General features: G+C 42.6%; 1 protein-coding gene across 1 annotated transcript in view; it reads left to right on the plus strand.

The window, feature by feature from the left end:
• LOC143934139 (kinesin-like protein KIF18B) overlaps positions 1-27,161 on the plus strand; it is a 99,151-nt gene that overhangs the window by 62,609 nt on the left and 9,381 nt on the right. Inside the window, exons 11-15 of the mRNA XM_077457499.1 lie at positions 700-788; positions 6,005-6,249; positions 8,996-9,584; positions 24,361-24,471; positions 26,273-26,376. Of these exons, the coding sequence (XP_077313625.1) occupies positions 700-788; positions 6,005-6,249; positions 8,996-9,584; positions 24,361-24,471; positions 26,273-26,376 (1,138 nt within the window). The remainder of the gene's footprint in view (positions 1-699; positions 789-6,004; positions 6,250-8,995; positions 9,585-24,360; positions 24,472-26,272; positions 26,377-27,161) is intronic.

The raw sequence follows: 27,161 nt of genomic DNA on the forward strand, positions 1-27,161 counted from the left end.
TCACCCAGAGCCCTGATTGACAGCTGGCTCCAACTCTCAGTGCAAAGTTGAGAGCCAAAGCAAGCTGCGCCTGGTCCTCCAGAGTGCTGGAGGGGAAGAGCAGAGAGTGGTGACAGTCGCTGCTCTCTGCTCAGAGGTGACCAAGAACTGAGCAATCATTAGTTATGTGTCGCTCAATTCTCAGGCTTAGAGCCATCATGGAACAGCTGCAGCATTGTAGCCATGCTGCAGCATAGAGGAGATTATGTATACTTTTTTTTTTTTTTTTTACCCAAAACTTCTACTTTTAACTTATAAAATTTAGCAAATAGTTACAAATATTTTCTTTATATAATGCAAGATGTATAGGAGGGTGGTAGGAAGGACAAAATAGGAAACTGTTTCTTTGAGTTTTGATCCGACTTTAAGAAAACCCCTCCTACAGGCTCTTGGGGTGACCTCAGTATGACCTCGTTTTGCCTAGGTCTGGAAAACCTGTAGTAACGAAAGAAATGTAAAAAATAAAAAAAAATATAAATATATATATATATATATTTATATTCTCACATTGCTAGCGGCATAAGGATTAAAATTGGTCAATGTTCTGCTTTAAGACTACCATTTACAAGAATAAGCCCATGTGAACTTATGGCCTTAAGTCTGTATTTTTTTACAACTATTACTTGACATGACTTGCTGATTGCTCTCTTTCCAATGCAGGGTGCGGTATCCAACAGTTTTGAAAGGGAATCCATAGAAGAGAACAGCCTGAGTATATTAATTGCTCCACAAAACTACAGCACCAACAAGTAAGTGTTTTTGATATATATGTAGTTATAGAATATCTTAAAATTAAGACTACAGAGGATGGTGCCTAAAGAAGGTGCAGTGTGAAAACAGAACCTTTTTTAAATAATTGCAATTCATAGAATAGCTGTGCTGAACTACCAATTAAAGGATAAGTTTACCTTTTTAACCTGTTTGCGCCGGCGCCTCCTGGCCCTTTAAGGGGTGTCAGGTGCCGGGGGTGGGGTATTTGGTCATGTGACTGCTGTGATTGGCTCTCACTGGCTGTCACATGATCAGAAAGCTCCTGATCAAAAGTAGAGATTGGGAGCTTTCCGACGGCAACTGTGCTGGGAGCTCAGCACAGCACTGTTTATAAGGCCCACCCGCCGAGAGGCTACATATATGCGTATGGTCCGTGGGAAGGTGTTAAAAAGAATTAAATGCATATTTCTTTGCAGGTAAAAAAAAATGTGCATTTATTTATTTTTATTAGGAGCCTGTAAAGCATTTCACCTGTGATCAGCAGATTGCAGGTAGAATTTCAGGCTCCGGTACTGTCAGTGTAGCTGTCTGCCCATACCTCGTACGGGCAGGCAGTTACTGAATGACGGGAAGGCTCAATCAACTACTAAGAGTGCCCAGTGCTGATTCACAGAACTCGGGGTGGGCGGAGCTCCACATGGCTGCATTTTTCTTAAATTGTGACAGTGGGTGCGGGGAGAAGTCACAGCCCCACTGCATGGGAGAAAAAAAAATTGACTGGAATTTAGCTTTAAGCATATCGGAGCGGTAATTAATAAGTGTTTTTGTTGGTGTTAAAGAGGAAGTAAACTCTCCCACTCTGATGCTTTTTTTCATTTAGTCCATTGTAATAAGTAATTATCAAACTATAGCCACTGTAATCCAGCCCAAATTGCATATTACTTACTGTTTAAAGAAACTTTAAAAAAACTTGTTTCCAGTGATTAGGCAGCGCCATCTTAAGTATTGTTTTCTGAGTCCACAGTGGAGTGTATTTCCGCCCTTACATTGAGCACTTCCTGTACTGTTAACCAAGCCTCCTTCTCAGTCCAATGTTTCTATGGCAACCCTGCTTCCCTGTTCATAGCTGACTTGTTTATTTCATAGTATTTACTTGTGCTGATTACCTAGTGTTTGCCTGTATGAGTCCTATCAGCTTCAGCTGATAAGACTACAGTACTGCTGTCCCATTCCCTGCTTTACACTGTATGTGAGGTCACATGGTGTGTAGAAGGAAGCTCTGAGTGATTAGCAGCCTGCCGGGAGTTCAGTGTTGTGCCGTAGGAAGTCATGATAACAGATAGATAAGACATAGAGAGTGTGCTGTAAATCAGGGGAGATCTGGGCATGCTCGGTGACATTCTAAAGAACAAAAAGGATTACAACAATACTAAGCAAGTAAGGAGATATCTACAAGCAGTGTTCATTAGGGTTTTTTATGCTGATTCACATGAGACAAAGTTGTAGGGGAGGGTTTACAACCACTTTAACAGAGGATAGGGTTGTCTGGTACCTTTTTACAGGTGAATCCATTTTAAAAATAAGTACCCTATTGCCCAGTCTAAAAAATGTCCAATCCCTAAACAGTGGTTGCAGGGATCTTTTTGTATGACCAAGAAAGTTGGCAAGAAAGTCTGAAGAATTGGTGTTCTCTAAAAAGATGTCTCATTTGAAGCAAATTATGAATAAATCCTCTGTTCTGGGGAGGACCTTTATGCAGAAAAGCCTTGGTATAGTCCAGGATACAAGATGAGCTTTCAAAAAATGGAGTCTCAATGAATCAGAAACTGTATAGCATGGGGGGGGGGGGGGGGGCGCGGTGCGCGATGTTCTCGTGTGTTGATTGCATTTAACCAGTTGCCGACCGCCGCATGCCGATGTACGTCGGTAGAATGGCACGGGCAGGCATAAGGACATACATGTACGTCCCTTGCCTCCCGCGGGTCGGGGGCCCGATCGGGCCCCCGCCCGGTGCCTGCGGCGGTCGGTTTTCGTCCGGGAGCGATCCGGGACGAGGGGGCGGCCATTCATTCATGGCCACCCCCTCGCGATCGCTCCCGACGAATAGAAATCCCCGGTGACATCACTTCCTCTCCTGTAATGTAAACACAGGAGAGGAAGTGATGTATTCTCTCCTCCGTGTCGGTATTTTTCGTTCCGACACGGAGGAGAGCGGATCAGTGAGTTGCACCAACACTCTACACACACAGTAGAACATGCCAGGCACACTCACACCCCCCCTTTACCCCCCGATCACCCCCCCAATTACCCCTGCCCCCCAGTCACAGTGACACCAATGTCATTTTTTTTTTTTTTTTTTGCATTGGTGTCATTTGTGACTGTAATAACTGTTAGGGCAGTTAGAGTTAGCCCCCTTTAGTTCTAATGTACCCCCCTAACCCCCCCAATAAAGGTTTAACCCCGTGATCACCCCCCGTCGCCAGTGTCACTAAGGCTGGGTTCACATTGCAGCGGTTTATGAGAACGAATGTGATTCGCACCGCACTGCAGTGCAAATCACATCCGATCTCTGTGCGATTCGAGTTCAGCCATTCGCCGCACCCGCCGCAAATTCGCACGGGACCCTTTTTTTGGCCCGCAGCAGAATCGGATCGCATGGGTGTTCACACCATGCGATCCGAGTTTGCAGATCGCACTGCGATATGCGAACTGATCTGGGGGTGTCAGTAACATTTCACTGACACTCCCAGCAGTTCGCATAGGGCAGTGTGAACTGCCGCCGGGAGGCATGCGATGCGGGAACCCGCCGCGCATTCGTGGCGTTCCCGCATCGCTCCAGTGTGAACCCAGCCTAATAAGCGATCGTTTTTCTGATCGCTGTATTAGTGTCACAGGTGACGCTAGTTAGGCAGGTAGGTATTTAGGTTCGCTGCAGCTTTTTATAGCGCCAGGGACCCCCATATACTACCGCATAAAGCCCCCTGATTGCCCCCTAGTTAACCCTTTCACCAGTGATCACCATATAACTGTTACAGGTGACGCTGGTTGGTTAGTTATTTTTTTATAGTTTCAGGGCACCCGCCATTTATTACCTAGTCTCACTAGTGTACCCCTAAATTTAGGGGTGTCTACTTTCCAAAATGGGGTCATTTGGGGGGGGTTTGTGCCATCTTGGCATTTTATGGCCTTCAAAACTGTAACGCCCTTAGAAAGCCTGAAGGCGGTGCTTGGTTTTCGGGGCCCCGTACGCGGCTAGGCTCCCAAAAAGTCCCACATATGTGGTATCCCCGTACTCAGGAGAAGCAGCAGAATTTATTTTGGGGTGTCATTTCACATATGCCCATGGCATGCATGAGCAATATATCATTTAGTGACAACTTTGTTAAAAAAAAAAAAAAAAAAAAAGTTTGTAATTTTCCCGCAACTTGTGGCGAAATATAAAATATTCCATGGACTCAACATGCCTCTCAGCAAATAGCTTGGGGTGTCTACTTTCTAAAATGGGGTCATTTGTGGGGGTTTTGTGCCATCTTGGCATTTTATGGCCTTCAAAACTGTAATAGGTAGTGAGAAGTGAACTCAAAAATTTACGCCCTTAGAAAGCCTGAAGGCGGTGCTTGGTTTTCGGGGCCCTGTACGCGGCTAGGCTCCCAAAAAGTCCCACATATGTGGTATCCCCGTACTCAGGAGAAGCAGCAGAATTTATTTTGGGGTGTCATTTCACATATGCCCATGGCATGCATGAGCAATATATCATTTAGTGACAACTTTGTTAAAAAAAAAAAAAAAAAGTTTGTAATTTTCCCGCAACTTGTGGCGAAATATAAAATATTCCATGGACTCAACATGCCTCTCAGCAAATAGCTTGGGGTGTCTACTTTCTAAAATGGGGTCATTTGTGGGGGTTTTGTGCCATCTTGGCATTTTATGGCCTTCAAAACTGTAATAGGTAGTGAGAAGTGAACTCAAAAATTTACGCCCTTAGAAAGCCTGAAGGCGGTGCTTGGTTTTCGGGGCCCCGTACGCGGCTAGGCTCCCAAAAAGTCCCACATATGTGGTATCCCCGTACTCAGGAGAAGCAGCAGAATTTATTTTGGGGTGTCATTTCACATATGCCCATGGCATGCATGAGCAATATATCATTTAGTGACAACTTTGTTAAAAAAAAAAAAAAAAAAAAGTTTGTAATTTTCCCGCAACTTGTGGCGAAATATAAAATATTCCATGAACTCAACATGCCTCTCAGCAAATAGCTTGGGGTGTCTACTTTCTAAAATGGGGTCATTTGTGGGGGTTTTGTGCCATCTTGGCATTTTATGGCCTTCAAAACTGTAATAGGTAGTGAGAAGTGAACTCAAAAATTTACGCTCTTAGAAAGCCTGAAGGCGGTGCTTGGTTTTCGGGGCCCCGTACGCGGCTAGGCTCCCAAAAAGTCCCACATATGTGGTATCCCCGTACTCAGGAGAAGCAGCAGAATTTATTTTGGGGTGTCATTTCACATATGCCCATAGCATGTGTGAGCAATATATCATTTAGTGACAACTTTGTGTAAAAAAAAAAAATATATATTTTTTTTGTCATTATTCAATCGCTTGAGGCAAAAAAATAAAATATTCAATGGGCTCAACATGATTCTTATCAGTTTCCTTGGGGTGTCTACTTTCCAAAATGGGGTCATTTGGGGGGGTTTTATACTGCCCTGCCATTTTAGCACCTCAAGAAATGAGATAGGCAGTCGTAAACTAAAAGCTGCGTAAATTCCAGAAAACGTACCTTAGTTTGTAGATGTGACAACTTTTGCGCAAACCAATAAATATACAATTATTGACTTTTTTTTTTTACCAAAGACATGTGGCTGAATACATTTTGGCCTAAATGTATGACTAAAATTGAGTTTATTGGATTTTTCTAATAACAAAAAGTAGAAAATATCATTTTTTTTCAAAATTTGCGGTCTTTTTACGTTTATATCGCAAAAAATAAAAATCGCAGAGGCAATCAAATACCATCAAAAGAAAGCTCTATTTGTGGGAAGAAAAGGACGCAAATTTTGTTTGGGTACAACATTGCATGACCGCGCAATTACCAGTTAAAGCAGCGCAGTGCCAAAGTGTAAAAAGACCTCTGGTCATTTACCAGCAAAATGGTCCGGTCTGAAAGTGGTTAAAGAGATTTTACTATTGCAATGTATTAAATATACGTTTTACTCTTTTGACTAGTGTTCCTCCTTATTATATATTTTTTTTCCTTTTAGGCTGGTTGGTGCTCTCCTCCACATCGTGCAGAAGCAGTATGCAATTCTAAAACTAGCCAATCTTCACACTCCAGAGATGGATGCTGAAGTACAAGCAGTGGAGCTGCTGGCAACGGGAAGCTACATCACAACTAATATGAGTCAGGATGGGTCAGGCTCTGATAAAGGAGAGAAGACTGAAGTTAGTGAGGCCAATACCAGTGAGAGCCTGAAAGGACAAGACTGCCAACTGCCATCAATGGAAGGTAAGTCTGTGTTCTAAAAGCCTGCATTGCCTTCGAGCTGTTAGTCTGTAGTTCTGGGGGAGAGAAAAGATGATGTGACTAGCAAATGCAGTCATTTTGGTGCAGCTATATATGTACACAGAGGCTCAATGTGGATACATTCATAAAGTCATACATTTGAAAACCACAATAAAAAAAAAAATGAAATTGCTTGATTAAATATAAAATGAAAAGCTGAGGAATGTACAGCTCTTAAGTCAGAACAGGTAAATACAGGCTCACTTTGATTTTGGAATACCATGCTGTCAAATGTACAATTTGGTCAAATACAGCTCTAATTGTAGTGAAGCAATAGGCCAGGGATTCTGAGGACAAATGATTTCACACCCTGCCTATCACAGGATCTGTTTTTAAGAATGTTGTCTACCACAGAAAATTTAGAAAGTAACATAACACCACAACAACCACCACCAGTTATCTTGCAACCTGAAAGTCCTGCATATAGCCATCACATATTGCTAGACCAAGATCCTGCGAAAAATTGGCGTCATTGGTAGTGTAGCATTTAAAGCGTAACTAAACCCTTATATTTTATCTCCTCTTCTCTAAGAGTCCAAAGTCTGAGAGGGGTCCGTCACCGGTACTTTCTAGCACATTCCAGGTGCTGGTATTCTGGTATTTTCATTGGCCAGGACGGGACCATTTAAGATTCTGGGATAATGCTATGTAAAATGGCACAGAAGACTGAGAGCAAACATGTAGGCGTCTTATTGCAGAAGAGGCATTGCATGTCTCTTCTGCAATAGTTAGTCTGCCTACTCGTATGTTTTTTTTTTTAAACATGCATTTTTAGTTCTGGTTTGACTATTATGTCTTTCAGCAGCTGGCCATAGGAGTCTTAGTAATTAAAGTACAAAGTTCGGGACCTTGACTTACTACAGTCAGTATTCTATCATGTGAGGGCAAAGCATGAAGGAAACTGTCCTTCTTCCAGGCAGTGCATACCAGTCATCTATACGAGCAGCAGGTCTGATCAATGACTGCTGATCTGCTACAATGCAATATTCATTAGACATTAAATGTTTCACTTCACACAGCTTATACATGAGGATAAGGAGCCTTATTTTAACTAAAATGTATTTAAATGTAGTTCTATTTAGTTCCATTAAGATTTACCATGGTCAGTCACAGGACTGAAAAATTATTCTTTAGAGGTGGGAGGGGTTGGAATAGAATTGCATATATGGCTGCTGTGTGAATGGGAATACTATATTTATGCTGTGCTAGGTGGTAGCGGAATATGTATATGCTATGGGAGTTTATAAGAAAAGTGCTTATTTGTATCTTTTTATATATATATATATATATATATATATATATATATATATATATATATATATATATATATATATATATATATATATATATATATATATATATATATATAGCTAATCAGCCAATCACATGGCAGCAACTCAATGCATTCAGGCATCTAGATATAGTGAAGGCGTCTTTCTGAAGTTCATACCGAGCATCAGAATGGGGAAGAGAGAGGATTTAAGTGATTTTAAACGTGGTATTTTAAACGTACCAGACGGGCTGGTCTGAGTATTTCAAAAACTGTTGATCTTCTGGAATTTCCACACATAACCATCTCTCGTTTAGAGACTGGTACGTAAAAGAGGAAATATCCATTGAGTGGCAGTTGTGTGGACAAAAAATGCCTTGTTGATGTCAGAAGAATGGGTAGACTGGTTCCAGATGATAGGCAAAAGTAACTCAAATAACCTCTCATTACAACCAAGGTATGCAGAATACAATTTCTGAACGCACAGCGTGTTTATCCCCAGAGGGGGCAACTGCTGAATTTACTTGCCTATGAGGTGAGCAGTTTGTGATACCGTTGGTGGAGAGCACTTGCCTATATCTGCACTTGGGGTGGAATACGGCTGTTTTTGGATTATAAACATTTATTTTGGAATATACACAATATCCGTCAATCATATTGTTCTGAGGATTAGTAGCGCAGCACTGTATTTTGTATAATTGTTTTTAGATGTGAAAGTGGAATCAAAGTGACAGCAGCTTACTTATTATCATTATTTATAACATTCGCATATCGTGCTAATTTTTTTTTTTTTTTTTTTAAATAGCTACAACTTATTTACAGAATTTGTAGATTTCTTTTAGGGTACATTCGCATGGGCGTTTGCGATGATGCAAATCCCAGCTATAGGAATCCACTGATTTCTGCTGCTGGGTTTGGCAGGTGCAAGTATTTGCCGCAGTTATAGGCATTGGCCGGAGCTATTTAGCTAGCAAAGCATGACTGGACACACACTGCAGATAATCACTGGCTGTGCAAATAGCTGCAGCAGCTGACAGCCTGTCATTAGATTGTACGGGCTCAGAGGTTACAGGTAGTCGCTCGCAGCTGCGGAACCCAGCAACAGGATCTATAGATTCCTGCCACTAGGATTCACACTGGCAAAACACCTGTGTGAATGTCACCATAAAACAAATTTGTCTCCAACTTACGCAAATTAGACTAAAGAGAGGAAACAATCTTGGAAGTGCAAGTACCTGCGTACTAACCTATATCAGTGGCTCCTTCTTATTTAAATGCAATCCTTAAAGTTAAACAAAATGCCTTTATGTTGAATATTGATCATTCTTTTCCACCATATTAATATTAAACGAACAAATCTACACTAGCTTCAAATGAATAAATGTACTTTTTTTTTTTTAAGTGCTTTCTCTCTTTTAGATATTATTACAGATTTGCCGGAGGAGAAGCCTATAACCCAAGCCCCACCTTCCAAGAAAAGAAAGCCACTAAAACGCTGCAGGAGAGAGCTTCTGCCAGACATCAGCCCCAGCCTTCGTAGTCCAGTAGTGCCAGTAAAGAGAAGGAGGCAAGCCAACACTCCATGTAAAGCAGAAGTCCTTCCTAGCACCCCAGAGGTCCATGTCAAGAGGCCCCGAAAATCCTCCATTCCCAGCCGACCAAACCTGCGTTCTGCTGTGAATCTCTTTTCTCACAAAAGCACCGAGTCTGCTTTTTCTCATCCACCAAAACGATTTTCTCTGTGCACTCCCAAGAAGGTTGCAAAGACTGCATCAAACCCAATATCTCAGACTGTGACAAAAAGCAGAGTCCCGCTGGGGACCTCTGCTCTCCAGAACAATGCCTGTCTCCTGGCTCCAGCTGTCAGGGACATGAATACTACATTTGACCTTTCAGAGGAGGCCTGGCTGATGTCAGAAATAGACAAAACTGTCACTTTTGGATCCTCTGATTATCCTGGCTGGGAAAATGTGGGTATGCCACAGATTGATTGCACTTTCATAAAAAGGTTGGTAACCCCACAGTGTCTGAGCTAGTTCTCAAAGCATTAAGTATTGTAGCACGACCTGTGTTTATAATGTGGTTAATGAAATGTTTCATGCTTGCAATCTGATTCTCTAACTCATTTTAAAAAGAAAAATGGGGTGGCCGATTTTTTATTTTTTTCTGTCTCACTCTTCTGTTTCAGCAGTCACTGAGACTCTTTGTGTTCTATGATAAAAAAAAAAGACATTCTGATTGGCTGTGGTTTAGTATATATTGCTTTTATTGTGGGTTATTTAAAGCAGACCTGTACTCAAATTTTAATATTTGCTGCGAAGCTTGATAGGCTGAAATACTTTTTTCCCGACGCCAACAGGGCAGCATACATATGATATAACTCCGCCCCTATATCCACCCACGGGACCTGTTTAGCTCTATAAAAGTCTGACTGAGAGCTACCTCCCCCATTTCTTTAATCCTGAAATTCCTGAGGAGATTGTTGACAGAGAATTTGAGTCATCGCAGTATTTCCTTACTGGCTTCGCAGACCATGGTTCTCTCTGGCAATGGATCTCAGCGTGAGCCCACCGATCAATCTGCCAATGACGCCTCATCTCCTGTCGCAAGGAGATATTCTACATCGGCAACCATCACGACTGGCCTTAGCGGCCTGGAGATTGAAAGGCAGGAGTTACAAGAATTAAGATTTTCTCTAGAGGTTATTGGAACGTTACAGAGTTCAAGAAAGGGGTCAACCAATGCCATCTACTCCAGAATAGGGAATAGGTTCAAAAGCTTTGCAGCTGTTAGTTTATTTTTCATACATTATGGGACACAGAGTAAGGCTATTATTCATTACCAGCTGGGTTATACTTCACCTCCAGGTGAATGTACACTGGTAGACCAAAGGTCTTTAGACAGGAAGTGTTCCCCTATATAACTAGGGCTGGGCGATTTTCCCCCCCCCCCTCAAAAAAAATCTGCCTTTTTTTTATATAAAAAAAACTTGATTTACGATTCGAATTCATTTTTATTATTATTATATTAAAGTGCATCAACAAACAAAATTGCAAAGGCAAAACCTTTCTCTAACTGAAAAGTGTGCAACAAAGATTGTTAAACATCCAAATTATTTATATTGTATTTGGATTGAGCTAATAAAACAACAAAAAATCCTGAGGTTACTCTTAGTTGAATTGAACATGTAAACAGTAACGCCATTCCCATAAAAAGTTTAATTGCATTTTAAACATTCTTTGCAAGGAAAATGTGCCTATCAGCAACAGCAGGTTGAGGCAAGCTCGGTGACAAGTGACAAGTCGCAATACCCCCTAGACACAGGATTAACCCTAACAGCCCAAGAACAAAATCGCCCCAAAAAAAAAAAAAATTTTTTCTTCAAATCTGAATCGATTTGAACTCGCAACTTGATTCAAGATTAAAATCATTTTTTTCCCCAGCCCTATATATAACCCCTCCCACACAGGAAGAACTTTAGTTTTTTTACCAGGGTCTGCAAGGTGGATGGCGCGGTTTGTGTGAGCTCCAGGTCTGTAGTCCCACAAACGGTTCTTTTGAATCAAGAGATTGACCAATCGGATCCATTTGGCACAGGCTTTATATGCCTAGATAAATGGTAGAAAAAACGATCAAAAACAGCGCATCAAAGGGACTAGTAGATTGATGTGAAAGACTTTAAAATGTCATTTATTAAATGTAAAAAATGAACACAGACATCTGATCCCTGCAGGATCTCAAACACATAAAAAACACCAATCATAAAACGGACAGATGTTTGATAATGAAAAGCTCCTCGGATCTCTCAATTATAACTTTGGAAAGGTCAAAACCAAAGACCAATGTGCACAGCTTTCGAATGCCTAATGAATGCAATCAATCATCTGAAAGAACCCAAAAAGTCAGTGTAAACGAATGGAACAACGTTCCTAGGGACACTCACTTCATAGGTGTTCAATGGGCTGCAGAGCTGATGAGTCCAGTCTGATGACCGAGGGGGAGGTGTTTATTTCAGCTCCATCTGAAGCGTTCGGCTTGGAGGCAGAGGTGTAATGCTGCACGCTAGGTGGTAAGGATCAAGCTTAGTCACCAGATGATATCAGCTGTACACATAGGCAGCTTGGAGAACGCTGCACTGCTTGCAGTGCCGCTTGTCCGAGCGGCTGTGGATCACATGAGAGGCTTGTCACGTGGAAGGCTGTGAAGGGGAAGGTTGCTATGCCGACTCTCCTGCTTACATGTTTCGCGCTCCTGCGCTTTGTCAAAAAAAAGTTTTTTTGACAAAGCGCAGGAGCGCGAAACATGTAAGCAGGAGAGTCGGCATAGCAACCTTCCCCTTCACAGCCTTCCACGTGACAAGCCTCTCATGTGATCCACAGCCGCTCGGACAAGCGGCACTGCAAGCAGTGCAGCGTTCTCCAAGCTGCCTATGTGTACAGCTGATATCATCTGGTGACTAAGCTTGATCCTTACCACCTAGCGTGCAGCATTACACCTCTGCCTCCAAGCCGAACGCTTCAGATGGAGCTGAAATAAACACCTCCCCCTCGGTCATCAGACTGGACTCATCAGCTCTGCAGCCCATTGAACACCTATGAAGTGAGTGTCCCTAGGAACGTTGTTCCATTCGTTTACACTGACTTTTTGGGTTCTTTCAGATGATTGATTGCATTCATTAGGCATTCGAAAGCTGTGCACATTGGTCTTTGGTTTTGACCTTTCCAAAGTTATAATTGAGAGATCTGAGGAGCTTTTCATTATCAAACATCTGTCCATTTTATGATTGGTGTTTTTTATGTGTTTGAGATCCTGCAGGGATCAGATGTCTGTGTTCATTTTTTACATTTAATAAATGACATTTTAAAGTCTTTTTCACATCAATCTACTAGTCCCTTTGATGCGCTGTTTTTGATCGTTTTTTCTGCTGCATCCATTTTTTGCCAAGTCCATAATGGGTTAACAGCCGCACATTGAGACCATCTACAGGACATTTATTTAAATAAACAAACATCCCACGAGATAGTCAAACGCTCTTAAAGAGACCACTCATTTGTGCGCCAACTTTATATTGTTTTGTTTTACTAGATAAATGGTACCCCAGCCTTGCAAAGAAGACTCAAGATCCTGCAAGGTTTTGCCTGTAATGCGGCCTCTGGGCGCTGGACCCTGTGAAGTGCAATCCTGGACACTACAGCACTAAGGCATTCCTGCAGGGTGCTGTACAGGTCCAAGGGAGTGAACCCTAAACATGAAAAGGTTACCCAGTCCTTGAAGGTCATCAAGTGACAGGAACCCGCCGTGAAGGGTAAAGATTGAGCTCTTGGTTTCTAAGCTGCCCTGCGCCTGGACGGGTACGTGAAACACCCCTTTCTATTTTAATAATGTGGGGTGCCCCAGTGATTATAACAATCAGTCAAGCTAGCTAGAGGCTGGACGCCTGTGCGCGGTGACCATACGGGGAAGTTTTGGGCTAGCTGTGGGTGTTTGCAAAGCGTACCGTTTTTTTGCTTGTGTCTGGCTGTTTTTTACCTGTATGATGGCGCACGACGGTGCCCCATTTCACATTGGTTTACTATGGCGCACGTGCATTCGCAAAAGCGCCGCTGGCTTAGCAGTTTGGCAGCCATGGCGCACGTGGCTTTGCAGCACATGCGCAGTAGCCTTTTTCTGGGCGCACGTAGATTCACGTCACACATGACTATAGTCACGCTCTTTCACTGGGACCACGAAAACATACATGCACACGCATTCACAGAACGTTCCGGTGCACAGCCAGATTATTTCAGCTGTATATGCCAAGCATGCAGTGCTTCCAAAAGGTAGCTGTGTGCAGACTCTGAACAGGCACTTGCAGCGGTTCGTTTCTTTTTACCCGGGTCACGTGAGTCACCAAGTGTAGCTATCTGTACCTCAGATGAGGTGCAACAGACAACCCTCCATTCGGCTCTTTATGAGTCTTCTAGGGAAGGTGGTATCATCCTTCGAGGCGGGCCCTATGCCCAGTTCCATTCCAGGCCTCTACAGCAAGACATCTTGTTGGCTTGGAACAGGAGAGGGCAAGCCCTGGATTATCCAATGTTCTTATCTCGTCGGGCACGCTTAGGCCTAAACTGGTGGTTCCAGGATCAGAACCTGCGAAAGGGAAGATCCTTCCTCCCAGTAACTTGGACAGTACTGACTACAGATACCAGTTTCTCAGGCTGGGGCGCGACCCTAGAGGGGCTCACAGCTCAAGGGAAATGGTCAAGGACAGAACAGGTCCTGAAATTACGGGCAGTGCGACTGGCCCTACGGTCATGGACGGTGGAGGTTCAGTCTGACAATGCCACTTCAGGGGCCTATTATAAACCATCAAGGCAGTACCAGGAGTCGTTCAGCTCCGAAGGGGGTGAACCACTTACTAGCCTGGGCAGAGGGACATGTGCAGATTCTTTCGGCAGTCCATATCCCAGGAGTAGAGAACTGGGGGGCAGGTTATCTCAGCCGCCAGTAGATTTGCCCAGGAGAGTGGTCCCTACACCCAGGGGTGTTCCAGGAAATTTTTCAACGTTGGGGATGGCCAGAGGTCGACCTACTGACATCCATGTTCAACAACAAGCTACAGCAGTCTGTGTCCTGAATAAGAGATCCTCGGGCAATCAGAGCAGATGCTCTGGTAGATCCATGGAGACAGTACTCTCTGGTTTATACTTTCCCTCATTCCCTCTCCTTCCACATTTGTTGCGCAGGATTCGGAGAGAGGGAGTTCCAGTCATTCTGGTGGCACCAGCTTGGTTCCCAGAGATTGTGGGACTGGCGATAGATGGGCCATGGATGCTTCCACAGGCCCCAATCTGTCTCAAGGTCCTATATCCCACCCCAATTTACAGTCCCTAATTTTTGACGGCATGGCTATTGAAGCCAGGGTGTTAAGACTGTGGTGTCTGCCCTAGTGAATGCTAGAAAAGCTGTCACTAGGAAGATCTATCATAAGGTTTGGAAGACTTGTATTGCTTGGTGTGAAGCCAAAAAAAGGCGTCCTCGGAAATACATGATTGGGAGAATTCTCTTTTCTACAATAGGCTGTGAAAATCAAATTGGCCTTGAGTACAATCAGAGGTCAAGTTTTGGCCCTACCAGTATTCTTTCAAAGGCCTTTAGCCTCCCATTCACTGGTCCGAACTAGGGGTGCAACTAACGATTCTTTTCATAATCGATTCGTTGGTCGATTTTATTATTTCGATTAATTGGATAATAACCTTTTAAAGTGTGGTGTATAATTTAGTTTAATATGTAAAGTTTAAAAAAAATGTATTCTTTAACCACTTGCCGACCGCCGCACGACGATATACGTCGACAGAATGGCACGGGCAGGCATATGGGCGTATATATACGTCCCTGCCTTCCCGCGGGTGGGGGGCCCGATCGGGCCCCCCCCCCCCCCCCCCCCGGTGCCTGCGGCGGTCGGTATTCATTCGGGAGCGATCCGGGATGAGGGGGCGGCCATTCATTCATGGCCACCCCCTCGCGATCGCTCCCGACGAATAGAAATGCTCCGTGACATCACTTCCTCTCCTGTAATGTAAACACAGGAGAGGAAGTGATGTAATCTCTCCTCCGTGTCGGTAGTTTTCGTTCCGGCACCGAGGAGAGAGGATCGGTGAGTTGCACCAACACGACACTACACAGTAGAACATGCCAGGCACACTCACACCCCCCCTTCACCCCCCGATCACCCCCCCAATTACCCCTGCCCCCCCAGTCACAGTGACACCAATTGCATTTTTATTTTTTTTGCATTGGTGTCATTTGTGACTGTAATAACTGTTAGGGCAGTTAGGGTTAGCCCCCTTTAGTTCTAATGTACCCCCCTAACCCCCCCAATAAAGGTTTAACCCCGTGATCACCCCCCGTCGCCAGTGTCACTAAGGCTGGGTTCACATTGCAGCGGTTTATGAGAACGAATGTGATTCGCACCGCACTGCAAATCACATCCGATCTCTGTGCGATTCGAGTTCAGCCATACAGATAGTATGGCTGAATTCGCGCCGCACCCGCCGCAAATTCGCACGGGACCCTTTTTTTGGTCCGCAGCAGAATCGGATCGCATGGGTGTGTACACCATGCGATCCGAGTTTGCAGATCGCACTGCGATATGCGAACTGATATGGGGGTGTCATTAACATTTCACTGACACTCCCAGCAGTTCGCATAGGGCAGTGTGAACTGCCGCCGGGAGGCATGCGATGCGGGAACCCGCCGCGGATTTGTGGCGTTCCCGCATCGCTCCAGTGTGAACCCAGCCTAATAAGCGATCATTTTTCTGATCGCTGTATTAGTGTCACAGGTGACGCTAGTTAGGCAGGTAGGTATTTAGGTTCGCCGCAACTGTTTATAACGCCAGGGACCCCCATATACTACCGCATAAAGCCCCCTGATTGCCCCCTAGTTAACCCTTTCACCAGTGATCACCATATAACTGTTACAGGTGACGCTGGTTGGTTAGTTATTTTTTTTTATAGTTTCAGGGCACCCGCCATTTATTACCTAATAAAGGTTTAACCCCCTGATCACCCGGCGGGTGTCATTTGTGACTGTAATAACTGTTAGGGCAGTTAGGGTTAGCCCCCTTTAGTTCTAAGGTACCCCCCTAACCCCCCCAATAAAGGTTTAACCCCGTGATCACCCCCCGTCGCCAGTGTCACTAAGGCTGGGTTCACATTGCAGTGGTTTATGAGAACGGATGTGATTCGCACCGCACTGCAGTGCAAATCACATCCGATCTCTGTGCGATTGGTTAGTTATTTTTTTATAGTTTCAGGGCACCCGCCATTTATTACCTAGTCTCACTAGTGTACCCCTAAATTTAGGGGTGTCTACTTTCCAAAATGGGGTCATTTGGGGGGGTTTGTGCCATCTTGACACTTTATGGCCTTCAAAACTGTAACGCCCTTAGAAAGCCTGAAGGCGGTGCTTGGTTTTCGGGGCCCCGTACGCGGCTAGGCTCCCAAAAAGTCCCACATATGTGGTATCCCCGTACTCAGGAGAAGCAGCAGAATTTATTTTGGGGTGTCATTTCACATATGCCAATGGCATGTGTGAGCAATATATCATTTAGTGACAACTTTGTGAAAAAAAAATAAAAAAAAATTAAAGTTTGTAATTTTCCCGCAACTTGTGGCAAAATATAAAATATTCCATGGACTCAACATGCCTCTCAGCAAATAGCTTGGGGTGTCTACTTTCTAAAATGGGGTCATTTGTGGGGGTTTTGTGCCATCTTGGCATTTTATGGCCTTCAAAACTGTAATAGGTAGTGAGAAGTGAAATCAAAAATTTACGCCCTTAGAAAGCCTGAAGGCGGTGCTTGGTTTTCGGGGCCCCGTACGCGGCTAGGCTCCCAAAAAGTCCCACATATGTGGTATCCCCGTACTCAGGAGAAGCAGCAAAATGTATTTTGGGGTGTCATTTCACATATGCCCATAGCATGTGTGAGCAATATATCATTTAGTGACAACTTTGTGTAAAAAAAAAAAAAAAAATTTTTTTTTGTCATTATTCAATCGCTTGAGGCAAAAAAAATAAAATATTCAATGGGCTCAACATGCCACTTATCAATTTCCTTAGGGGGTCTACTTTCCAAAATGGGGTCATTTGGGGGGGTTTTGTACTGCCCTGCCATTTTAGCACCTCAAGAAATGAGATAGGCAGTCGTAAACTAAAAGCTGCGTAAATTCCAGAAAACGTACCTTAGTTTGTAGATGTGACAACTTTTGCGAAAACCAATAAATATACAGTTATTGACTTTTTTTTTACCAAAGACATGTGGCTGAATACATTTTGGCCTAAATGTATGACTAAAATTGAGTTTATTGGATTTTTCTAATAACAAAAAGTAGAAAATATCATTTTTTTTCAAAATTTGCGGTCTTTTTACGTTTATATCGCAAAAAATAAAAATCGCAGAGGCAATCAAATACCATCAAAAGAAAGCTCTATTTGTGGGAAGAAAAGGACACAAATTTTGTTTGGGTACAACATTGCATGACCGCGCAATTACCAGTTAAAGCAGCGCAGTGCCAAATTGTAAAAAGACCTCTGGTCATTGACCAGCAAAATGGTCCGGTCTGAAAGTGGTTAATCCGCTCTGAGAATAACAGACAGAAGAGATGTACTGTATATACTATTAGAGGTTGAATCTTGTAAATATCATCAGACTCGTATCACATTTTTTTATTTGTCTTCCTTTAAAAAAAATATTTAATTTTAAGAACGTTTGTTCAATTTTCTAATCGTTAGTGGGGGTCAAATCAAAGTTTGTTTTCAACCAAAGTGATGGGAAAATTTAGAAAAGATAGAAAACTTGGTCAAAGTAATTTTCAGACAGTGTAAGTGGTTTTCGTTCAGAAATTACATTCGTTTTGAAACAGTGTTAAAAGCAAGTGAAAATTTCAAACATTCTTTCATTCAGCAAATGTACAAAGATTTTCGCCTGAGTATTCTCATCTGAAAATGTATCCTTGTGGCCAGCATAAGACTCGGTACACACCTAATGCAGTTTGCTTTTGATCAGTTTCTACAGTGCTTTTCACTGTGTTTTTAGATTTTTTTTGTGCACATGATTGATTTTGCCGCGTTCTTTTACATTTTTTTATTCCATGCCTTTTTTTTATTATTTTTTTTTTTGGCCAAATTGTTGGGCCGATTTAAAAAAAAAAACACAAATTACTGCAAAAGCGCATTACATGCTTTTCTGCAGCTTCTCCATTGAAGTCTATTGAATCAAAGAAATCACCGTTTTGAACTGAAAAAAGTCCTCGATCCTTTCCAAATACGCAGCAGCTGAAAAAGGCATAGATGTGAACGTTAAATGAACTGTAGTGCGTTTTGTCCAAAAAGCACCAAAAAATACATATTTGTGAACCAGGCCCAAGATGTTTAGTAACATAATGGGGTTTTAAAAAAAAAAAAGAAATTTAGCCCATGGTACAAAAAGAGCAAATAATTGCTACTCAGTTAATTTTTTTATTTTTTTTTTCTGTGCAACAGTGAAAGTAATATTTACAGTAGCGATTATTTGCTTGTTTTGTACTCCTAAAGGGCTCATTTTAGTTTTTTTTGACCCCATTATATTACTGGCCGATTAATCGATTATGAAAATAGTAATTGATTCATATCATAATCGATTAGTTGTTTCGGCCCTAGTCCGAACCTTTATACATGGGGCAACTCGCTTGCTTCACCCCATTAGCTCACCTATGTGTCCTTGAGACTTGAACTTGGTGATATCTGTGTTACAGAAACAACCATTTGAACCTATCAAGGAAATTCCATTAGACTTGCAAGCTAGCCTTCCTGATGGCTATCGCCTCGGCTAGAAGGGTGTCGGCGTTAGCAGCCCTTTTATGCAGGGAGAACCGTGCTTGATCCTCCACCACGACAGGGTTGTGTTACGACCTGTACCATCCTTTTTGCCAAAAATGGTGTCGGGCTTTCATTTAAATCAAACATTATTTTGCCTTTTTTTTTTCTCTCGGCCTCATTCAGCAATAGAGAGACGACTATTCTTTGGGCGTTGTCCGGGCAGTCAAGGTTTATTTGTCTAGATCTGCAGCGATCCGAGGATCAGACCCCTTTTTTGTTTTACCAAAAGGATCCAAGAAGGGGCAGGCAGCATCCAAAGCTTCCATTGCCAAATGGGTCCATCAATTGGTCATTCAGGCCTATGGTCTGAAACGTAAAGCTCCTCCCTTTTAGGGTGAGAGCTCTTTCTACCAGGGGTGTAGGAACCTCCTGGGCTTTTCGCCATCGGGGATCTGTGGCTCAGATTTGTAAGGTTGCTACCTGGTTTTCAGTGCATACGTTCATAACATTTTATCAAGTGGATGTGTGAGCAGCTGAGGATTCATCTCTTGGCCGCAGTGTACTGCGGCCTGCCGTATAAGTTCTGATGGCTATTGCTTGGCAAGGTTTCTCCCTCCCCTCAAGGCTATTGCCCTGGGACGTCCCAGCAGGTAATGAATATTAGCCTGACATGATGTATGAAAAAGAAAATAGGATTTTTTCATCATACTTTCCTATAAAATAATTTTGAGTACATCATGGGACACAGAGATCCCTCCCCTCTTTTTTGAGGATTCAGTGCTTGCTACAAAACTGAAGTGCTTCCTGTGTGGGAGGGGTTATATAGGGGATCACTTCCTGTATAGGGGCGGAGCTATATCATATGTATGCTGCCATGTATTGGCGTCAGGAAACGAAAATTAGGGTATGTATTTGATACAATTTTCTTGGAGAAAATTCTGCTCTGGCTCCTTTCAGTGGTGTAAAGGCCTGGGCGCTCTTCCAGGATCTCAGCTGAAGGAGTGATTGTTCAGCATATAGCCTATGTCTAAGTGGTTTCAGTAGGAAGTTTCACTAATTTTAAGTTAAGAAAAACTTTTGGGTGGGCATCTTACTGAACACCATAAACAGCTCAATGTGAGGTTCTAGAAACATAAATACAAACACACAGGTTGAACTAGATAGACTGGTGTCTTTATTCAACTATACCAACAATGAATTAAGAGTCATAAGTCCTAGGGTATAGGAGTAGGTGCCATTTTCTGCTTTCATCTCACATGAGTTTGGGACTGGTAATTGACACACAAAATTAGGCCCGGTTCACACGGTTGTGACTTCAAAACTGACATCCCAGTGTGACTTTGGCACGACTTGCATGTGACTTCGTTAGCAGAAGTCCATACAAGTCGCATAGGAACCTTTTTCTAAGTAGGAATGATTCAAGCTGCTCCTATTAAAAGGGCTCTATTGCACTTAATGGGGCGCGACTTGTTGCTGTCAAATCAGAGAGCATGTTGCACCAGTGTGAACCAGCCTTAATCTTCTCATCAAACACACAGCATATGTTTTTTCGCTGTCGTAAATCAACTGAAAACCAAATTTAAAGCTTCAGTGATCTTTGAAGATCCTTGAGTGTTAATTATTTTGCTAGAAAGGTGACTTGCAGCTTGTTTTTAAAATTTTTTATGGCTTGTTAAGAATTAGTAAATTATTTAATTTCTATAGCTTGAGTACAGGTGTATTTGATATAATCCTTTAGAGGTAAGGCATTATTATACAGTAACAATTCAAGAGTGGACATTTAGATTATTACATCCTATTGGTGATGGGTTGCTGTAAAGTGAGAGTTGTGATGGTACACCAAGCATAGTAGTGTGCATTGCAGTGCCATTCATTCTGAATGGCAATGCATCCACAGAGTGGTCCACATAATCCTACGTACTTTCTAGTGAAAGAGTCGAGCAGGACTGATTTCTTTTTTCTTTCTTTTTTTTTTTTTTTTTTTTTCTGCCTCAGGGCTCATATAAAAATTGGCTGTGTAAATGCAGTGTGTTGCAACACGCACAAAAGGTATGTTGCCACAAAAGAGCTTAGTGTGAACAGGTCCTTAGTGGTCACACAGACACCTTTTATATCAGGTCAGTGGCAGAGATTCATAGAAAAGCGTTTTCAGGCCAACAAAGTTGGTAGTCACTATATGGTAAGCACCCTTTGAGTTTAATGTGGCTAATGGGTTCAATGTAAGTGTAATTTGATGTGTTGGAATAATGAAGTGGCACAGATGCAGAGCTTTCAGTATTTCAGGTGTTCAAGTGAACTCGCATTTAGCTCTTCTCCTATTTATCTTCTCTTTAGCTCAGCTACTTAAAGCGGAGTTACACCCTTAAGTGGAACTTCCGCTCATCGGATTCCTCGGGGGGGACAGATACCTGTATAATCCAGGTATTGACCCACTTCCGGGAATAGCTAGCCAGTAAAGACGTGCAGCGCGACTCGCGCATGCGTATAGGGAACCGGGCAGTGAAGCCACAACGCTTCACTTCCTGATTCCCTGACGGAGGATGGCGGCAGGGGCAGCCTAGAGAGGAGCGATTGCTTGTCATCTGCTGCCGACGTCGCGGGCAACCTGGACAGGTAAGTGTCCATTTATTAAAATTCAGCAGCTGCAGTTTTTGTAGCTGCTGACTTTTAATAATTTTTTTTTTTTAAGGTGGAGCTCCGCTTTAAAGTGATACTAAACATACTGTTTATGTTACATAGTCCCTGTATGTGGATGATGGCACTGTAATTATTTTAATAAAAAAATTTCCTAATCAATGTACAGCTGTCACATGACCCAGATCTTTCCCAGCCTTTCTGCAAGGAAACAAGCAGGAGGAGCGTCAATTCTTTTGCTGCTGATCACGTTAAAAAAAACAGCCCTTTGAATACAGAGTAAAAATATATAATATCAATAAATGGTTTTAACCTCTTCCTTACCACCCATTGTATATACGGCGGTGGATTCGCCAAGGGATCATTTTTTTTATAGAACGCGGAAGAGGTGCCCCCCTCTCGCTGTTTCCTGGTCATTTCCCCACTTACTGGAGGTGTCTGTAAAGGGGGAAGCGATCCGATCCCCTGGACCGATGGTCAGGAAGTAGATGGCCCCCATTCGACTCTACGCCCTTGGAGGTCTGGAGCGATGTTTGATTTTGCTTTCGCCTAACGGCCTTAAAGGGGCCATTTTTTTTTTTTTTTTTTGGTAAATGTAAAATTTATTATTATTTTTTTTATGCTTTTAAGTGTAAATGTGAGATCTGAGGTATTTTTGACCCCAGATCTCTCGCAATAAGGAGGACCTGTTATGCTTATTTATTTAACAAGGGATGTTTACATTCCTTGTAATAGGAAAAAAGTGATCAAAAAATTGAAAGGACAGTATAAAAATAAACAGTCAAATAATTAAGAAAACGGGGGAAACATTTTTTTTTAAATCGCCTTGTCCCTCAGAGCTCGTGCGTAGAAGCGAACGCATACGTAAGTTGCTCCCACATATGTAAACAGTGTTCAAACCATATGTGAGGTATCGCTGCGATCTTTAGAGCAATAATTCTAGCACTAGACCCTCCTCTGTAACGCTAAGCATCACCTATGGAGGTTTGTAAGTACCGGCGTTTGTCCCCATTCCACGAGTGTGCGCAACTTTGAAGCATCATATTTTAGGTGTCTATTTACTCAGCGTAGCCTCATCTTTCACATTTATACAAAAAAGTTGGGCTAACTTTTACGTTTTTTTTGGTTTTTTTCATGAAAGTGTATTTTTTTTCCAAAACGCGTTTATAAAGACCTGAGCAAATACAATGTGACACAAAATTAAGCAATGGCTGACATTTTATTCTCTAGGGCAGGGGTCCTCAAACTACGGCCCGCCAGGGTGATATACCCAGCCCGCGGACTGCCCCTTCCATAATGTCGCAGCACTTGCAGTACCCCTACCCTCTGCTATCTTATTCCTGCAAGACAGGAAACCTGACAGGTTGGGACATAGGGTGGGACTTTTCGTGTTAAGAAGCGGGTGATTGGTTACTTGACAGCGGGGCGGTCCCAGAAATCGATCACCTGCCTTTAACATGAAAAGTCCAACCCTTTGTTCCGACCTGTCATGTTTCCTGTCTTGCGGGAATAAGGTAGAAAAGGGGAGGGGAAGTGCGAGAGCTGCGATCTTATGAAAGTGTAATATTAATGATGGGGGCTCTGTTATATGGGGGGGGGGGACTCTGTGAGGAGGGGGAAATCTGATGGAGGGCTCTTTGATGGGGGGGCTCTGTGATGTTGAGGAGTCCGGCCCCCCAACAGTCTGAGGAACGGTGAACTGGCCCCCTGTTTAAAAAGTTTGAAGTCCCCTGCTCTAAGGTCTCTGCTAAAAATATATATAATGTTTGGGGGTTCTAAGTAATTTTCTAGCAAAAAATACTAATTTAACCCTGTAAATGTTTCAGAAAAAGGTTAAATTGACCTACAAATATACTGTATGTTTGAAATTAAATCTTTATTATTTTGTGGAAATAACATGGTGTGGGCGGAATTCTGCCAGTCGCATGCTGCATCATGCCCCTCCAGCCTGTGTCTTGGAATAAGAGTGGGATGAAGCCTCCATTAATCACCTACATGTAATATCTGTTTAGCTGGTTAGTGGGCATGGTGGAGGAGGGAGCAGGCTGCCATTCACCACTGTGTATACACCCACATATGTGACTATAGTCACATGGGCTGCTCAGATGCGATGGGGAGAAAATATTCAGCATAGAAACTCACTGAGCATGTGCAGAAATGCCAATGCAGCTAAAAACTCCCTAGCTGAATTGGGGACATAGACAGAAAGGGGAGATGGCGAACAGCAGGATCAACCAGGTTTTTTGTAGAATACAGAAAATGAATCTCATAGTAACCAAGTGAGTATGAAAAGCATGTAATATACCATTTATTGATTGTTTTTATGATGTGAGTTTAGTGACACTTTAACTGAACCTACTCTCAGATGTCCACAACATAAAGGCTAATCAGCCTGTAGTCCAAAGATGAGAACTAGTTCTACGTATTTTTTTTTTTTGGTGTGTGTGTGTGTGTGTGTGTTTGTTTTTTTTTTTTTTTTTTTGTTTTTTTATTATTATGCTTGTCCTTTTTGAAGGACACAGTCAATGGCTTTCAGGTTATATTTCCTATTACAGGGATTGGGCACTGGTAAACAAAACTTGCATGCCAGTGCAAGGTAACCCCTCTTACTACCAGCATTTTCTATTTTTTTTTTTCTAGTGTCCTTTACACAGCCAAACTTTGGGGTCCTGTACCAGAACCTCAGCTCTTGCCTTATATCTGGAGACTCTCTAGGCCATTCACACATGCTTTTACGGTTGCTTTTTACCATGTACTGTGCATTTTACAAGAAACTGATAGAAGTTTTTTTGCATTTTTCTCCCCAGTTCCGTGGTTCCCGTATTCACCACAAGTGGACTTTCTGAGAGGGTTTCAAATACTGCTTCAGTTAGCAAATCTACAAAAGCCTACTCTCAGCGAAGAAGGCGCTCTATAAGGTAAGGCTGTAGCCAAGGCATTCAGGAACGGAGTTGGGGCTTTTTATTCAGAATTTTAAAATGTTAGAATCACACTTTATTACCTAACTTTATAATCGCTGTGTTTGACATTGCCTAGGCAAGTATAAATGGTCGCTTTAGGTAAAGTCTTTAAAAATGCAATTTTTAAGGCATGGTTTTATTTAAACACTTTACTATAAGTAAAGGGTCACTTTAAGTGTGTGAACAGAATTTTTCTAAAGAGCACGTAGTGCTGATATTCTGGGATCATTTCCCATCTGGATGACAGTATGCCTGAAAGTTGAACTTAGGAATGAGACAAAATTTGCCCTTGCAATGACACCCCCCTCACCTTCTTGCTAAATATTTGTTTAGACTAGGGGTGCAGAGAGGAGGTGTCTTGGCTACGGTATTCCAGGCTCCTGTGGGGTTCCTTAATCCGTGCAATCAGTTTTTTTGCAGCCTCCCCTCCAAAGCGCCATGGTCTCAGGCTCGCCTCCTCCTGTGCAATGCAGGGTTAATAGCTGAGAGACATCCCAGAAGAACAAGATCAGTTAATACAGCTAATCCCTACGCCTCTAGTCTAAACCAGTATTTCAGATGGTTCAACGTTTAGTTTGTGTTTGCCCTATATTCATTATGTGTCTCTTGTCTCACAATTTAAAATATATCTGAAGGTTGACTGACCAAATGGGCTAATGTGTGCACAATATATATTCCTCAGGGTGGATAAGAATCGATTTAAAAAAAAAAAAATATCTTTTTTTAACTAAATATAGTTTTCTATTTAAGATACATTAATAATTTAGTTTATTCAGCATGAAATGAAGCTTAGTTATGTAGCATGAGGCTGTATATTCTGGAATATTTACATTTACATTTTCACAGTAACCAGGAAATAAAACAAATTTCAGGGATATTCCTTTATCCTGTTGTTTTTGCAAAGCTATGTACACTACAAACTGTATGATTGAATCGGTTCTGATATCGCTGTTTTGCTAACCTGACAACCTTTTATTCGAAATGGGAAACCTTCATTTTGTTTGCAAATATTAAAGGTTCTAACTACCAGCAAGAATAAGTACTTCCATTTTAAAGAGCATCTGTCATTTTCAGATCCATCATGGCACTGCCTGTGAAGCCCCATACACACCATCAGTTTTTCTGCTGATTTTTTTCCTTCAGATTTACCAAAACCATATAATATGAGGTCAAACCTTAGGAGTTTCAATGTGTATGCAATCAGGCAGGCCCTTCTACTACATGGTTTTGGTAAATCTGAAGGAAAAACTCAGCAGAAAATCTGATCGTGTGTATGGGGCTTTAGCGGGCATCCACTCACCTGCTGCCGCTATGTCCCTCACCTTTTTTGTGTCACTGCCGCATCACCAGCCATCCCATTAAACTGAATGGGACTGTCGGTGAGTCAACAGAGGGTCTGACAAGGAGCCACCGCGGGACAGAGATGACAGTTGTGCTTTAAAAATTATGATTTAAATCAAATCCACCCTGTTATTCCTGCAGTAAGAATATTATGTTGGAAGCTCCTCTGGGGCAGAACCATTGTGAACGACGACATGTACTCTGTATAGCTGTGTGGAATGTGATAACTGTATTCAGATCTGTAAATACGTAAAATACCTTGTCATTGCCTTTTTTACACTGGATTTTTTATTTTATTTTTTTATTTGATGATGGCATCTTTAAAACTGCCAGTATTTATATTGGATTCATTGTTTTTGTGAAAAGCTAAATGAAGCTGTACGTCATATTTGACCCCGGTTTTCTTCTACTGCTCCAGTTCATCCTCATCACGTGTGGGAAGTGGTACAGCCAGCCAAAGCAGAATTGGCAGGTTACAGCTCAGCACAGCAAAAAAACGACAGTGTCCACCTACCATTTCAGGTAAGTTGCACTAGAGCTGCATTTGCACTTTCATAGTTACAAGTAGTAAAGGTGTGTTTAATATCCTGCATTAATGAAGACAGTACACTAACAGCAGCAGTCTGGATCTAGCATACTCTTCCTTAAAGCGGAGGTCCACCCTAAAGTAGACCTCCGCTCATCGGAACCCTCCCCCCCTCCGGCGCCACAATTGGCACCTTTCAGGGGGGAGGGGGGTGCAGATACCTGTACAGTACAGGTATTCTGCACCCACTTCCGGGATAGCTCTCTGCGGAAAGGGGCGTAGATTACGCCCCTTTCCGCAAGTGCCCCGCTGCCTGCTGGGAAACACACAGATCCCAGAGGCAGCGGGGACCATCCTTATTGCGCAGCGCGATTTGCGCATGCGCAGTAGGGAACCGGGAAATGAAGCCGAAAGGCTCCATTTCCCGATTCCCATACCCAAGATGGCGGCGGCAGCACCCGACAAGACGATCTAGAGATCAGCTTTGGGTGCCGACATCGCGGGCGCGCTGGACAGGTAAGTGTCACTATTTTAAAAGTCAGCAGCTGCAGTATTTGTAGCTGCTGGCTTTAAAAAAAAAAAAAAAAACGCGGAGTCCCGGCGGACTCCCGCTTTAAAGACAAATTGATTCACTTGTGATCTACCAAAGAAAATTGCATTTATGATCATATTCTTGGCACTGCTTATTTGAAAAAAAAGCAGCAGCATGTTAGTAGTGGTGAGGGGGTTATACCTTGGACTGGTCTACAGTTTTTATGTGTGTTTTTTTTTTTTTTTTTTT

Source organism: Lithobates pipiens, unplaced genomic scaffold (genome assembly GCF_037356315.1).
Source record: "Lithobates pipiens isolate NorthernLeopardFrog02 unplaced genomic scaffold, aLitPip1_a1.2 Scaffold_27, whole genome shotgun sequence".
Lineage (NCBI taxonomy): Eukaryota > Metazoa > Chordata > Amphibia > Anura > Ranidae > Lithobates > Lithobates pipiens.